General features: G+C 38.3%; 1 protein-coding gene across 2 annotated transcripts in view; it reads left to right on the top strand.

The window, feature by feature from the left end:
* The window catches only part of LOC113136337 (mannosyl-oligosaccharide 1,2-alpha-mannosidase IA), a 151,211-nt gene that overhangs the window by 94,653 nt on the left and 39,329 nt on the right, over positions 1-17,229 (top strand). For both annotated transcript variants that reach the window (XM_026317049.2, XM_026317050.1), the window contains exon 4: positions 6,872-6,952. In XM_026317049.2, the coding sequence (XP_026172834.1) occupies positions 6,872-6,952 (81 nt within the window). The remainder of the gene's footprint in view (positions 1-6,871; positions 6,953-17,229) is intronic.

The following is a 17,229-nucleotide window of genomic DNA, read 5'->3' as shown; positions in this document are numbered from 1 at the left end:
CAGAATTTTCTGTAATTGATGAGTTAATTTACTCTTTTAATGATTTCTTCTACATAGCTGGGTGTTTTATATATCAATTTGGACACAGTGGGACATTAGGCAGCCCAGATTTCTCGTGTTGGCAGTGGGCACAAGCAGCCTCCATTGCATCAGAGACAAAATGAAGAATGTGGCTCAGTCAATAAGGCTAAATACAGTGTGAGGCATATGATGAAAGACAAATGCAGACAGTTACAGTTTCAGAGAGCGGGAATATCGACTGGCAGTGTGAATAATAAAGCCAGAGTAAGGGCATAGCAAAGTCTCATGAGACCTGAGTGTTATCATAGAAGACTCGATGGGGAACTGGCGCATCCCCCAGAAGAGCAGAGTCCTGTATATAGAATAATGTTCTCCTGATCCCATGTATTTGTGTGTGTGGATGTATAGAGGTGGAGCATCAAAAGATGAAGACAAGCTCTGAAAATAGACAGATGCAAATTGAGAAATATTCTGGGATGCCAACAATGTGAGTGAAAAAATGGAGTGATGATGGGCGGGGTTGAAATTCAGCTACAGTTTATTATCCTGGAGATATTTGATTAATTATTTACCAGACTGATAATTTGCTATTTAATGCATTTAGAGGAGGTGTTTATAATATTAAGTACATTGTCTCTCTCCATGTCGGTGAGCATCTGCTGATTAATTACCATATTCTACAAGATAAGTGTTACTGTATCACAGAAATATCATGTAAATCATAGTGTACTTGATGAGATCTGAACCATTAGCTAGTAGTTTATCTTAATGTATCTCTGCTTGGACCATTTTTTCAGGGTTTATTGGTCTGAGATCCAAATAGGTTTTCACTGAAGCATCTACTCACAGCTTATAAAAATGCATCAAGGGAATGTAATAAGAGTGGAGCAAAAAAAAAAAAGGACTTGATGTAGCTTGACTGATAACATTACTGTCTTTGTTCACTTTGTTAGACCAGCCTCTTTTAACAGGCCTTAAAGTGTAAATACAAATAAGTATTTTTTAATGTACCACCCTGTAGCTTTGTAATTCAGTCTATGTAAACTCTGATCAAACAATTAAAAACTATAATGTTATTATCACTCCCTCTTTACAGCTTGCTCAATGTCGCCCACCAGTTGAGAGTGTGGGCACATTATGTGTGAGGTCCCATTTTTTTATCACCATGACGTTAAGAGTTCCCCTTCCATCAGAGAAGGCTGCTTAGCATGCTCCAGAGGTTAGCACTTGTTAATGCTAAATATCAGAGACTGCTCTCACAACTCACAAGGACTATAATTACTGTACATTAAGAAACTAAGGAAGAGCAGCCATGGTTTTTTGTCCTGAAAGTGCCTGGGTTTAGATGTGCAACCCTAGGAAATTTGTTTCAGAAAGGGCCATAGCTCTGAGTGTGCAGCATGCTAAACTTACAGAGATGAGAGGAACAGGATATAATTGGTCCCGTTTGTGATTTTCACATATTAATTAGTGATGTTGGTTAGTAAGTTAAATCACAGCCAGTAAGTGTGATTCACCATCTTTGATAGGAGAGGCAGTCATCTGCTTAATTTCTGTCCTTGGCTCATCAGGTCATTTTTTTTCTGTCCCGTCAGTCAAATTTGGTTTTGAAATATGGGAGCCAGTTGAAACCTGGATCACAGCGATGCCGAGAGTCATCTGCCCAGTGACAATGATGCCTCTTTATTAGCAGTAAATCATTACATTAGCGTCTGAGCAAGACACACCACTGGGCACCACTCTAGTCGGTTCCTTGGCACACAGCAGCACAGCAGCCATGCCAATCAGGCTCATGTCCCGGGCAAATCTGGGCTCAGTCCGGCAGCAGTCTTTGCCATGGCTGTTGAATACTTGTAAACAGAGAAACTAGAATCAGTCACTGTCAGCAAAATTGCACAGCGCTTGCGAAGCAGAACACCTACAACGTTCAACAGCAAGGTAGCAATGATTTGGTCCACTTATTAATAAATTTTGTTTTCCTCTGTGGCTCCACAGTTACATTGTGTAAAACAGTTAAAATGCAAATGTCTCTTCTAGTATAATGCACATTTTAGACAGTTGAAGTATTGTTAAAAACACTTTATAGTTACCTCTGCAGTTTAGCAGTTTCACTCCCCCTAACATGGACCTACTGCAGGTTCAACTTTGCCTCCCACTGCAGATTTGTACTTTTTATACAGAGCAGCAGTACGTTCCTCACAGCCTTCACATTATCCCCACAACTAGCCAGGCAAAGACACCAGGGTTCATTTAACTGAACCAAACAGGTAGGTGTGAAAGCATCCATAAACTATCCCTGGCAGCAGGGGAGAAATAGAGTCAAATGCTTTACTTGAGAAATTACAGTAGATCTCAACTTATTTTCCCTAGGCATTGAGGAACTTATGTCTAATGAAAGAGGTTATTTAAAGCTGCAATGCAGATTTGTTCTTGCTGTTGAATAATCAGCCTTCACAAAGTCTATTATTTTACCTTCCACTGCAGCACGTTCAGAAAATAGTTTGATATATTTTTTGTCACGCTTACATTTGAGGATGTTCTGCTGGACTATGTGTAAATGTGTCTTGGGGAGCAGCAGCAAAGTCATATTGAAATCTGTGATACATTTGTGTGTTAGAGTGTGTTCACACATACAGATCCAAAGCAGGTGGCTGTATCTGACCTTCACTGAATCTGTAATTCTGGGGTTGGGTTATGCTGAACAATTCATTTACATGCTCTAACTGGACTGTTGTTTTCTGACATTTCTACGGTAATACACGCTGCTCCAGATCTGCCTGATGTTTCCAGATGTGTCATAGAGAACTAAGAAAATCAAATACCATGAAATGCAATAATGCATCATCTTTTTGGTTCAATTTTTTTTAGAATTAAGGGAAAAAGGGAATATTACGATATTCCTTTAGCTGTATCCGCTTGATGTGTTTGTCCAATTAATTGCTCAGTTGCACAGCCCTAATAGCTCACAAAGTTTTATTAATTTGTGTTTTAATCAGAAACTAAACTTGGATAATGAATTAAAACAAAGCAATTGACTTCTTATTTGGACAAATTAAAATGTCAAGCCAGAAAAAGTCATTAAGGTCTAACCAGTTCTAGAGTAAGCCTTACTCAGGCACAAATCAGTCTGTGTGTTATTCAACTTCACCTTCTGTACAGTGAAAGATGCATAATTTATATTTATTTACATGAAAACATCCCCTTATATGACTTTGACATTGTTTTAAATCTTCATCCTTGATGATTTAATCAACGTGAGTGTGAGTTTTATTGTTTAGTGCATGTTCTCAGAGCCTCAGGCTTTGCTTTTTCAGTTGATTTACTAGAGATGCATATCTGAACAGCTGCCCCATTTGCACTGAAGCAATGTGTGAGTTGTTTCTGAAAAATACTTCCAATTGAAATGCAAAAATCAACAAAACCCCTTTTTTTCTGAAAAGGTGCCTGCAGGTCTGTTTATGTTTGCTGTTTGTTGGATCATCAAAACCGTATGAATGGAAGTTTTTTACTAAGGTTGATGAGTGAGTTATTGGGCCTGTACTGGGAACTAAAAAGTCTGAACATCACAACCTTTGTCAGCCCACTCTACCTTCTGCCTGTCTTGCTGAGTGCCACAGCCACTGTGATAAATAGACACTCCTTCTTAATCACTGCCATTGTAGTACCATTACAGAATAGGCCACTCATTTCAGGGTTAGCAAGACAGCTCAGCTTGGCAGCCCTGCCAGAGGCGTCAGTGCTTTGTCTCAAGAAATGTCACCAGTGTGCTGACTTCAAAGATGGAGCAGGCACCAGCTCATTGGTTATACAACTCCTCCGCTGTTATTACACAACACATGAAAATTGACAATGCATGTTAAAGTAATGGTTAAACCTCTTGGCAAATATGTGAATTTGCATTTCCCCAAGAACTACATGAGTAGATAGATGTAATTCTTGTTTTAGAGAAATAAAGAGACTAAACCAAGGAGATGGCTAGCTTAGCTTTGTAAGACAATTGCCAGCCAACTAGCCTGGCTCTGCTCAAAAGAAACAAATTCTGCCCATCAGCATGAAGCAAATGATCATCTTTCATTTCACTTGTTTAATTCAAAGAAAAATTGAACTGTAAAAGTGAGCTGACCAACCTGTAGCTCACTGTAAGAAAGACAAAATGTACAACTGCTTCTTTAAAAAGCAAGATTTGTGTGTTTCCAAGTTGCTGAGGTGACGAGATTTTATGTAGTGGTTTTTTACTTGAAGCATCATGATTAAAATACATAAACATTTGGTGATTATTGAGGTTTTTTACTCACTGATGATAAGTCATAATAAAACTGTATGGAATTATGTATATAAATGTTTTAAACTGAAGATATACATAAATGGAGATAAATGACACCATTCAACAGATGCCAGTGACTCCCCATCTCGGTGCTTTTCCTGGAGTGGAGCTACTTGGCCTCTCTGCCACCCAATTACAGTTTCCTTATCATCCACACTTGTGATAGCAATTTCCTTCTCAATGGGTCTCCAAGTCATTAAAAGCAGTCTGCCTCAACTTTCAGCTAGCATAAGAGGCAATAATTGTAGTGACATATTGAGGCACATGCAGTGTCACCTTATTTCGTATTTGCTTAGAAAAGAAAGTAGACCAAATACTTATAATGTTGGCAAACAGAACCAGTTCCTCTACTGTTAAGGTTTCACAGTTGCAGCATGAGAATTCAATTTATCTGTAAAATGTCAATTTCAGTTATGTAGTGTTTTCATGTTTGTGGTAAGGCTGCAGGTGTCATCTGCTTGTTTTTGCCTTAAGACTTAAGTTTCTGCGCCTCTAGTTCAGAGCTGATCAAATTTCTGCTGAAAAGGTTTGCTCTGAAATTTTGTAAAATCATTGAGAACTTCAAAAATATAGGTCTGACTGAAAAACCTTAGTTGTTCTTTGTGTTTTCGAAGAGAAGTACAATTGTCTTATCAATCAAAGAAATGCTGGACGTCTCTGATCCTAACAAGTGTTAAATCTAAAAGTAAATGACATAAAAGAGCAGCAAAGGATGACATTTTAAAAGCAAACAACAGAGGGATTTGAATAAAACTCAGGATAAGCCAGCAAACTTAATCTCACAGTTGAAGTCAGTGAAAAAGCTGATTCTAGTTGTTGATTTCTTGGAGAGGAAATCTCCATTTCAACAGGTTTACAAAATAAAGGAGTCTGGATGTTGGAGAGACTGACTCATAAGCATATAAAAGAGCATGTAAAAGTCTGAGTGAAATTAAGTACTTAAATGAAGTATAAGGATATTATGGAACTATACTATATTGTGGAGGTGGCAGTGAGGATGGTGCTAATACACTGATATTGATACTATGTCATTTGCTAATTATGGCTGATGCTGAACTTGCACTGTTTTATTGGCTTGTTATCACATATGTATTAAATTGTCAGACTTGCAATTGCGCCACAATGTCCTAATCAGGGATAATAATGTTAATCAGTCAGTCAGCAGAGGTCTTTTATTTCTGTCACATCATCTTCTACTGTCACATCTGCTGTTGTCATGGCGATTCACTGCAAAGCTGCCTTTGTGCACCAGTTCCAACATACAGTACCCAATGTGTGTAAATACTCTAGAATATTATTTCATTATCTGTTTTTGACAAAGCATTGACAAGCTGATCAGAGCACTGTTTGTTTTTATGTTTCTTGGGATTTGTGGCATTTGTTAAATAAATATAGATATAGAACATTTATAGCTTTATCCTTTAAATAATGCACACACTGCAATATATGACATATTAACAAATTAAGCGACGACTGAAAAAAGGATTGTACTTTCAGTCTACTGCAGTCTTTGAAGTACACATTATGTGTCTGGTATTGAAATTAATAATTATTACTAGTTTGTAGAACACAAAGGGTACGGTACAAAAGCTGTCATCATGTGAAGATTAAAAACGATCAGATAAATCAGTTGGGACGGAATTCCACCAGGGTTATTGAATTCAGATAATACGTCCAGAAATGCAATCAGGAGTTCATAGTGACTATTGTTCAAGGCCTGGTAACACTACGAGTGACTACCCACGTGTCAAATTTTCTCACAAGAGACAAGTGGCGTCGCTTATTGTATGGCTCTTTCCAATCACCACCTTTTCAGGTAGAACGAAAATAAATTCATGCAAAAACGTGCGAGGAAGCTTTTTTTTTTTCATTACGTTTTGTTTTCTTTGCTTATTGTGAAAATAAGTCAGAAAGATTTAATACCTGTAGTTACTCCTCTTTTACATGAAGTACTGAAGTGTTTTATGTCTCTGAACACTGAACACGTTTCTTCATTTTGCTTCTAACAAAGTATATCTGTATTACATTCACACTGTGTCACAGCGGTGACAGTAATAGCACAGGGCAAAATGTTCCCCCAGACAGAAGCAGCCAACAAGACACTGGACTGAATAACAGTGGACTGACAAACAAAACAGAACTTCAGCCTTAGTATTACTCTACTCCAGAGTGATGTCTGAATGTGTTTTGACACTTGATTTAAATCTATAAATCAAACATGAAGTACAAACCATCAGTTGCGTGTGATAAATTTTGTCCACAGACCCATGTTTTACAAAGACTTCATATCTGGGCTGTAATATACCAAAGAGACCTCAAAGAGCAATTAATTTGTGGGTTTCTCCAGTGGTTCAATAATATCCACTTAAAAAGACAGTTGATGTAAGAAAAAAATGTTTATGTTAACTAAATTTTTCCATATACACTACACCACTATTATTTATTATTTTTACAGCTCACTGAAAGCTTGGCTGCATACGACAGTTGATAATTTGATCTCTCTCTCTCTCTCTCTCGGTTCAACAGAACGGTGAGGCATCACTCTTTGAGGTGAACATTCGTTACGTTGGCGGGTTGCTGTCGGCGTACTACCTGACGGGAGAGGAGGTAAGATTAATAGACGTCTCTATCCTTCTGAGATCAACTGCTTCCTTTATCCCCAACCAGCCCTGCTGTTTGAATGATGAACAGGCTGCCTCTGAGAGTGCATGCATTTGTGCATGTCATTGTGTGTATATAGGTGTGTCACCACAGTGTCTAAGTATTTTCAGGTTGCAGTATTTCCCATGATTTTTACATATTTCCTTTCAAAAATAATGTAGATTTCATATTGTCATTCATCTAAAAGTTCTGTTCACTATACTGTAGCTTACACTTAAGCCCCTGTTGTGAAAACTAAATAAGCTGCTCATTATTTTCCATAGTCTGAGTAAATTCTCTTTCAGAAAAATCAGTCGTAATAGAAGGATTCAGATTCTTTGGCATGGTATAAATATACTCCAGTGAAAGTCCTACAGTCAAATTTTTCATCAGAAAACCCTACAGCATTTCTAAGTGGACTAGATATTTATAGCAGTATACAATAACAATCCTGTCCATAATTACTTACTTACATTGAGCCGCAGGTAGAAACACAGCTTAAATGCAGTCTTCGTAATGCACTGAGAAAAGTGTGTAAAAGTACATTTGTGTCCTTGAAGAAGCCACAGTCACTCTGGTGATGCAGCTCAGGTGCTAAATGTAAAGGCCTTAACAATGGACAGCATCCATGTGTGAAGCTGTGAAACTTTATGAGTGTAAAGCTCACCCTTGCCAGAAAAGAAGTATGAAGGCTCTGCCAACCTTGGCTGGATAAATAAAGGTTTAAAAATTGCCTATGACAACCACATACCACGAATGGTTCAGTTCATTATCAGTGTATTGTGAAGCCACTGGAGGTCAATATGCCATCATAATGAGCATCTGCCTGTAGCAGCCTCCCCGGAGTGTACTCACAACATATTCGGTATTTGTACTGTTTTGAACACTACGTGATGGAGGAGGCTGAAATCAGTGCAGAGGCAGAATTAATGGAGAGAGGATCCAGTGACATATGAACACTCAAGTTGGGTTAATGGACATTGATTTGCAGGCCGAGTGAGTTGAGGGGAAAGCAGCATAAAATTGTCCACCACTACTGGCTGAGTGAAATATGAATACAGTGCAGGAGCAGAATACATTCGTGAATCCATTATTTCACATTTGTGCGTCATTAATGCCATGCAGAAAATGTTCTTCTGTTATATTCACTGGTCCATGAAAACTTCTATAAATGGCATGAATAATGACATTCTCCAATATGAGCGTGTATAGTGGTGAAAAATATTATTCATGAAGGTTGCTCTTATCTTTCCATGTCATATCAGGACATCGATGTCACCTAGTCATGACAAAGTAAATCTCTGTAAAGGGACACCTTATTAATGCATTGTACTTAACATTACTTTACTGTTTGAACTGTATACCCATCCATCTCTATTGTTCAGCAAGTTTTGTCCCTCTTCCAAGGTTTTCTTTTTTTTTTTTTTTTTTTTTTGTATTTTAGGCTCTCTCTGTTTACAGTACACCATCATTCTTACAAGATGGAGCAAACCATTGCAGTTTCCTGACTGACATATCAATACCGTTTACTCCCGGCGCAGTTATCCATCACATGGTTCACTCGTGTGCCTTTTGTGAAGAGTCCCTGAGACTAAGATTTATAACTACCTGTTCCCCTATACTCAGTTCCCCCATTAGGGTCTGTTCCTCTGAGTCTGCTGTTCCATCTGAATGATAAAACCGACAGATTGAAGGTCTGTTGCTGCTGCAGAGACTTAAATCATCCAAGATGTGGTGTAGGAGACTATTAGGAGATTGTGGGTCCAGTTTGACCAAGGGACATTGGTCAGCTGGTGCTGCTGTAAATGATTGCTGGGGCGTGGGTGATTATTATGGCTCCTTGCAGCACACAGTTGCAGGAGAAGTGCTTGGAGCAGAACTAAACTAATACCTGACCATTAATAACATCCTGTTGTTTTGACTGTGTGTGCACTGTTTATGTGCATTTTCTTGGGGGCCCAGAAGGATCACTCTTAGTCTTTATGGAAGTAGTCCCCAAGTTAAACATCATTTTTAAAGAGGCCTGGTCACTACAGCCCCTGCTCCTTTTGGCTCTTTCATCATTCACAGTCACACTCACCTAAACAAGATAAATGTTTGAAGTGGATGTTACTGCAGATGTTTGATGTGTGTGTCCTGCTATATATAACCATCATAGGGCTGCAACAGGTACGGAATCTTCTGTTGGTCGTTTTTAGATTAATTTAACTGTTTAGTTGATATTAAATCAAAAAATAGTTAAGTAATGCTTATTAAAATTTCTCAGAGCCAAAGCCACAATTCTGACACCAGCAGCTGGTTTCAGTTCACCCTTCTGTTGCTATAGCAATGACTACTGGCACAAACCATGGTGGTTGAAATGAGGTTGTTACATCCATTATTTTGTCATATGTGTGATAAGCAAACATCCCATTTGTTATTTTTCCCCCTGCCTCTTGCTTCCAAGTGCCCTTTAGTTATTGTGTTACAATGGGTACTGGTTGAAATATACCCCTCTGAAAAGGGAGGAAACAGGCACAGCGTCATTGTCAGAAATGTTTACTCCCGCTATGCTGTCCTCAGCTGAGGTGGTTGTTCTTGTGTGTTCTATATAGGCCTACATGCTTTAGCATTTTTCAGTAGTAAATGAAGGTAAAAACAAACTGGCAATCAACGAAGAGAACAAGCAGAATACTAGAGTAAAAAGGGTGGACATGTGTGGCAAAGATGGCAGCTGGATATATACTGAAGTCTCAAATAACTTTATTTGTCTGGGGCAGTTTTTTTTTTTTTATCTTGGGAACGTTTATTAGCACTGGTGTCTTTTCATGGGCTTGTACTTATTCGATCTGTCCCGTTCTTCACCTAATATAAGTGTGTTTGTATGTTACATTCTCCTCAATTTTATTACTCCCTGCAGGCAAACTGCATGCAACCGTGTGCATGTGCAGTGTGCATTTCATGTCAGTGTGGATTTTTATGCATAGAAACGTGTGGTGATGACACCTTGTTGTCTCATCCCCTTCCCTTAGCAAGAACAGAAAACAGTGAAGGAAAAAGGGGGATGAATTCAATCAGCCTTGTGTGAAAATTGCCTGTGGGCTGAGCTGTAGCAGCAGGAAGAGAGAGGCAGCAGCTGGCAAGGGAGACGACAGACATGTTCATATGTTCATCAGCAAGAGGAAAAATGAGATGAAATGGGGATCAGGAGAGGTGAGAAGTATGTCCATGTGCTGATCAACAAACAGGAGAGTGTCTGAATATGTGATACAGGGAAGCAGGAGTGGAGATGTGTTGGGGAGATTTAGAGGGACACATCTCATTTCCCTTAATTACATCCACGTTTCCCTCACTTGTGTCTTTTCCTTGCAAGTTATTCCACGCGTGTAAAATGCAAAGATAAAATGTCAGGAGAGAGGAACCAAATGATGAGTTATCCTTTCCTCCAGTCTTTCACCCAAACTGCTTTCCAGTAAAGCAGTATGTTGGTCCATGAAAGACTTAAACAATGGATGGTCTCTTGTGTCCTCTTGTGTCATGTCTCCTCCTGGCACTCTCCTCACTCCTTGATCCTCAGAGCAGAAATAAGAGCTTTGGGATGATCTTTAAGATGGTGAACCAGAACAACTTCCATGTCAAGCAAGGAACAAATGATTAAGGGAATTGGGATGTACCCAGAGAGTGGTAGAAGGAAAAGGCAGATTTCAAAAGCAGTATTATAAAGAATCTGATTCCCTTACCTTAAGTATTTATCAGTGTTAGAGTGTTCACTAATACAAATACAAATCTGTCAAATGATTTGTAGCAAAAGCAAATTGGTTTAGGCTTTAGATAAAAATATGTAACTTGCTGGTTGGGAGAGGATAGTAGCTTCCTTCCACTGAGGTGTGAATGAGAGGAAAAAACTGTAAAATGCTTTAGAAAAATAAATGGATTCCATTTAATAAGACTTGGGGGGTAAACAGTTAAAAATGCCTGGATTTATAGCAAACCTGGTCTAAATCTTGTGGTATTTTCTTTTTTTCAACTTGAAGGTATCGAGTTCTGCTTGTTTGGCCAGTGACAATTTTGATTATAGTTTTCTCTACATTTCATGGAGTTTTCAGTGGCAGTGATAGTCAGTCCCTCTGTGTGACTGGTGGGTGCCTATGTATATGGATTATTCCTAATGCTAAACAGCTTGAGATGGCTACATGCTCCACATAATATGTAGAAAAAAATACTATATGTAAAATATAAAAATATAAATAGAATTTCTGATATGCTGGTAGGGCATTGCTTTCAACATCTGTGGTGAAAACAATGTTAATTTTCTATAATGGTCAGGTCAAAGGAATACCATGAATACGTTGAATTAGTTTAATTTTTATCTATAGTTTTTCTGGGGAAGGGCTCCTACTCTGCCCATGTAATGGTCCTTTCCCCATGTGTGAAAAACAGTTTCTTCACAGGAAAGATACACAGAGGCAGAAAAGGAGAAAGGCACACAGGAAGGAGAGTGAAGAAAAAAGAGAGGCAAAGGAAAGCAATGAAGGCAATGGAAGCAGAAAAAAGAGAAATAGCAAGCTAGAGAAGGGTGGATGGGAAAATGATAATGATAAAGTGAAAGAGAGGATCATACAGAAAAGAGCAAGAGAAGAGGGTTCATATTTTCCTGCTGTAGGTTGGCAAAGATTAGAAGTCAGACATTACAGTCAGTGTTAGGGAGCCACATTTACTTCATTTTATTTTGCAGGAACCAATCAACCAAAAACTAAAGGTCAGATAACTCATTCTAAAAATATACTTTCTGTTAGACTACTGTCTGCACAGCTACTGATAACAAGGCTTATAGGTGTTTGAAAAGTGCAATGTTGCTGTGTTTCTTCTTGGGAGGAAATAAATGCTTATTTCTTTGCTTGCTTAGTTTTGTTCTGGTCAATTACATATTTACATTCATACAACTGGTTGGTGATTTTCAGCTGTACTAATGTTCATACCTTTTATTATTTGTTTATGACCTGGTGGTATGATATGGAAACCATAATTTGAGACAATCTAGTGTTTGAACAGTATAGTGTTTTGCAACACACGTTTTTCTTATCATTTGGGTGACCCACTTCTGTCTCAAAATATGGTTTTATTTTGAGTCATAAATCAGGAGAGTGCTCTCACACAGTTAATATAAATATCACATCACGTAGTGAAAAATTATAAAATTCAAATAAATGGCAGATTTCTCTCAGAGGTGATGTTTCTTCATTTTTTGCAGTTTGGATTAGAATTTTTTTCTGTCACAGCATCATTAAGTCACATCATTAAGTGCCGAGGGAACCTAGTCGCGTTAGTTTGCAGCGTGTGTGGCATGCAATAATGGAGGAGCAAAGTTTGCTCTTAGAGTGAATGATCTGACCTTTACTCGCCTGCTTAAAAAGATCATGGAGGGTAACTTGAAATTCATACCACAGCTAATGTCGACCAGTATGTCTTGAGAATCAATCACAACCTGATACGCAGGAAGAATATGAAAATGATCTCTGTACATAATGCCTGCACATGTTTTTGTCTCTGCATCTCTCGTTCTTAAAGTTTCTCATGAAAATTTGCTACTCGCCTGATGTTTTATTTGGTGATGCCACTGAATTCAAAATGGGTTATACTAAGTTATTTTTTAATATTGGTTATTTATTTATAGTATGATAAATGCAATACCAAAATAATGAAATTTTAAACTCAACCCAACGGCACTATTTTCTTTGTGGTGCATGTCAGGGATTGCAGTGACTGGGGAATTTAGATTTCTTCTGGACACAGCCAGGTTTTGTCTTGTCTTGGCCATGCAAATCATAGAAACTTGCTGAAAACTGTATGCTTGACTACACTGGAATGGGAAGAGTGACAGAATAGAGGGTTTTTTGCTGTTTTGGTGGTGATTTAGTGCATCCCACCTGTTTCCATGTGCTGTCCTCCATAGGGTAAACATGAACATGTTATTCAAGAGCTCACAAACTGTTTGTTGAGAGTACAGCATGTTGGTTGATCTGACTTAGAGAGAAGTCCCTCGTATGCGCGTGTTGTGATGTAAATTACAGTTAGCAAATATACAGCTGTCAGTCTGCCAAGAGTTACACACTGAGGAATATGGAGGTGCTTCTCCTTTCAAAGCTGTCTCCTAGAAATGATGTTTACGTTTTATAGGAAACAGCATATTGTCCACATTATATTTTTGCCAAAATAATGAAAAAAACTACAAAAATATTGAACTATATTTTGTTGAACATGTCAGTAAAATTTGTTTTTCTACAGCAAATCTTTTTCATGGTTATGATTAGGTCACAGCACTTAGTTAAGTCTCAAGAAAAAAAATGATCTTGGTTAAAAACTAGTAAAAGTCCACAGTTACTTATTTAACTTCATTAATATTTAACCAAAAACACAATATTTCCCTGATTTCTTAAAGGTAAAAGGTACAAAGGTGTAGCGGTGCCTTTGCATGTGAACTGAATCCAGGCAGTCAATTTTTGATCACAACATTTCTGGGACAACAAATTACTTTTATACAATACTTTATTTCTAGGAGATTTGCTTTATAGATGGTGAAGATGCAACCCAGTTGGTTTCCATCCCTCCCATAGAAAATTTACATCTGTTTTTGAATCTTCCCTTGAAGACACTGAATTGTCACTGAATTGTTTCTTACAATAAACCAGAATCAGAACATGAAACATCTTTCATTTGAGTTAATTCAGTCAATCCGTCTCCCTCTCAGGGACATTACGGTGCTCTGGCACTCTGCTTTTACAGGAGTAAAAAACAAGTAATTTGTTTAGTTATGACTGATTCCAGGCCCTGCCACACCTTCTGGAAAAGTTTCATCCGAACCTGACCTCATTTCCAACTGTGCTGCAGTTGTACCACTTGCCTCTGGCCATAACATTACCCAAATGTCAGCTGTCAGGCCATATGCACCTGCACCATGCAGCCTACTGACTGTCTCCTGCTGATTCGCAAACATAATGTGATCTGAATTAAGCCCTAGCACAAGCACCTGGGTGCTGCTCTTATCAGCTTAGTGGAATTATATATTAGGTTTTTTTGGGCATTGTTCCTTGCAGATTAGCTTGGTAAAGTTGAAAGGTAATTTTGCATGCATCTCTTAAGAGTATCTCACATTACTTTTTGTAAATTTATGTCAATATTTTATCACCGATATTTAAAGCAGGTGTTTGTTCAGGATTCATTTCTTTCATATAATTATATCTGGACTTTTATTCACAGACAGCTGCTCAGTATGATTAAAAAAGTTAATACTTTAGTAGTCAGAATATGCATCCCTTTTGTGCAAATCCAAATGAATTTATGTCCTTTGTGTCTCCGCTATATTTATTTCCCACTGCAGTAGCCAACAGCACAGAAAGTATTATTCTCCCGGCTGTGACCGTGCATCCCAGTGGAAGGGGTTAGGTTGTATTATAAATAAATTTATTCAGAGTACAGTCACTGTATATGGGGAGCCAATTGAATAAATCTGAACCTCAGTGGTCCAGTGAACGCTGATATTCATCAGCAGCAATCCTTCAGGGGGAGACAGAGATATACTCTCCTGCCAGTTGAAGGGTACAGTGCCTTTTCTGACACCCCATCCCCCCATCACACCAACTGGCTCTTACATAAGCTGTGCTGAGAGGCAAAGAAAAATGGGAAAATGAAGTCTGGTTGAAATGCGAGATAGTGCAGTGCAGGTGGAGAAAATTGTAGATGGAGGTGATATATTGTGTAGATGTTGCTGGGTCTGTCTGTGTGGCAATCATATGGAAGAGGACTAGTGCTTTCTGTAAATGTGGAAGAACTGAATATACATAAGTGGAAATATCTATTACGATTTGTGCTACTATCTTTCATTCTGTCATCTGAAATATACAAGAGTTCTGCTTTTAATACTTTTTTTATTCCACTAAGGAAACAATAAGACATATTTGTTGATTTTACTAGGGGTCAATTAATTATGTTGTCAAAGCCATATTTGAATATGATAATTTTCCTTGATATGTCTCATGTAATATGAACTTGATGAACTCGTATTTACTCGTTTCACTAAATACTGGAAGCGTTAGCTAATTAAGGGATTTTCTGCTTTGCAAAACAAAATGGTATCCAAAGCCTGGTGGTTTATAACTCTGACATTACAGTAATTTCAACACTTTAACACTTGACTAAGTGTAACTGAGTCCTAACCCGCACCTGTGTGTTTGTGATCTTTATGTATGTGTGTTATCCGCTGCCTCTGGGTGAGCAGTGTGGCTGCCTGTGCATTATATTTATTTGTCTCCTTTTGCTGAAAAGTGGTCTTGGAAGAAATGTTGTTTCCTCACATCAAAGTGGATCATCATAATTGCACAGTAACCACTCTTCATAGTTACGGCTACAGGATTAATCATGAAAGGAAAGCTCCCTATCCCACAACCCCGATTCTTCTCGCTGTACAAACACCTAAACACATTTGTGCAGAGTTAAAATAACACTTCTTTCCGTTTTCTTATGGAATTAAGATGCACTGGGTAAGAACAACATTTCATAAGCAGCAGCTCACACATCTTGCATTATAGCGTGCTCATATAGTACATGCATCAGAGCATGGAGCTTATTTATTATTTGTTTGGGACTTGAGCAGTAAGCTAATAATAACTCACTCCCTGATGATACATTTTTTTCACTTGAATTATGACATGAACATCAATAGTGTTTTAAAGACAAACACTGCATCCTCTTCTATTATGTATTTTATTGCCCTTGATGTGACCCCACCTTTTCTCAGTCTTAGTTTTTTTCTTGTGTAAACCCTTCAATTAGGCTATTATAACATTACTGCTGGAATAATTGGACCCAGCCTGGGAGAGCCTTGGCTCCAGCCCAAATAGGCCCAGACGTTAGTAGAAGCCTCGTTGAGAGACTAATGCAATTATTATTTTTTTGTTTGTTTTGTTTTGTTTCTTTCCACCAGTCATGCCAGTCAGAATGAATGTCACACAGACCAAACAAATCGAATCCAGGGGATCATTAGGCTGTTAATGATGTCAGCCTTGTGGTATCCAGGCCTTTTCATTCAGTTTGCATAGCTCACAGCCATGGAGCCTTATTTACAGGCTTCAGTGCTCCTCTCTGTCCATAAGCAATTTACGGGGAGTGAAAAAGCCTTTTCTTTCCTCTGAGGATGAACTGACGACATTTAAACTAAATCTAAGTGTCGAAAATATACTTTTAATTGACAGCAGGCATGAAGAAATGTTGAGTGAAATGAGTTTTACTTTTTACTGTCACCTAAGGCAAGGAGTTCTTTTGAATATTTTAAAAACAAAGGATTTTGATTTACTAGAAGCAGTAACATTACTCCTCAGCATACACCATGCAGCTTTATTTAAAGGGCCAGTTGGCCTTTAATCGCGAAGCTGATGGTTTTCATGTCTTTGGCTGTAATCAGTAGTTTCCTGGAAATACTGTGTGTGATGGGGATGGTGGCTGATTTGTTGCTGGAGAGGCTGAAGGGTCTAGTGATACCCACGGATTGTGTAATTTTGCAGGAAAAAAAAAAACATTAAAAGATAAAAATTTATGTGCAGCCAAAGTGTATATAAAACCTGCTGCAGCATCTGGATGTGTTTTCTACAATATCTATTTATGTTTTTGCTTTTGCAGAATAAAGTTATCGTTTGAGAAGCCAGCACACAGTAATATCAAGTAAGGATATGAAGGATATGAAAAACACCTTCCGTCAGACTGGCATAAAACTAAAGTTTTGTGAGAAGCCTTGCCCATTGTTTTGTTGAGACTGAAAGTAACCAGAGAAACATGGAAATTTGAATTGGTAGCATTTGTTTTTCAAGCATAAACACACACTACAATTCGCACTGCCAAGAAGGTATTTTAAATTCAGACGGTGTCGGTCACAACCGCTTTTTATTCAAAACAAGATCCCATGGAATTGGTTTGGGTGGCGGCCTCTAAACATGAGCTCGAGAGATAAGCTTGTGCGCCAGTGTGAGTTGGTATCTTTGTGTGTTTGTGGGTGTGCGTGTAATGTTTGCATACAAAACAATAACTCTTCGCCAAATATGAAAGGTGCAGCGCATTGAATATGTTGTCCCACACTCCACTGACATCAACACACTGTCACAAAGAGGAGTCTGAACAGGGACAGGACGATGGCAGCGTCAAAACAAACAACCCAAAGCAGAACAGCGGAGACTGTTGACAGTTAAGTTGATTCTGAGTGGATTTAGGGTCAAGAA

Source organism: Mastacembelus armatus, chromosome 16 (assembly GCF_900324485.2).
Source record: "Mastacembelus armatus chromosome 16, fMasArm1.2, whole genome shotgun sequence".
In the NCBI taxonomy this organism is placed as follows: Eukaryota; Metazoa; Chordata; class Actinopteri; order Synbranchiformes; family Mastacembelidae; genus Mastacembelus; species Mastacembelus armatus.
The sequence above is the reverse complement of the archived record's forward strand: the minus strand, read 5'-3'. Positions and strand labels throughout refer to the sequence as shown.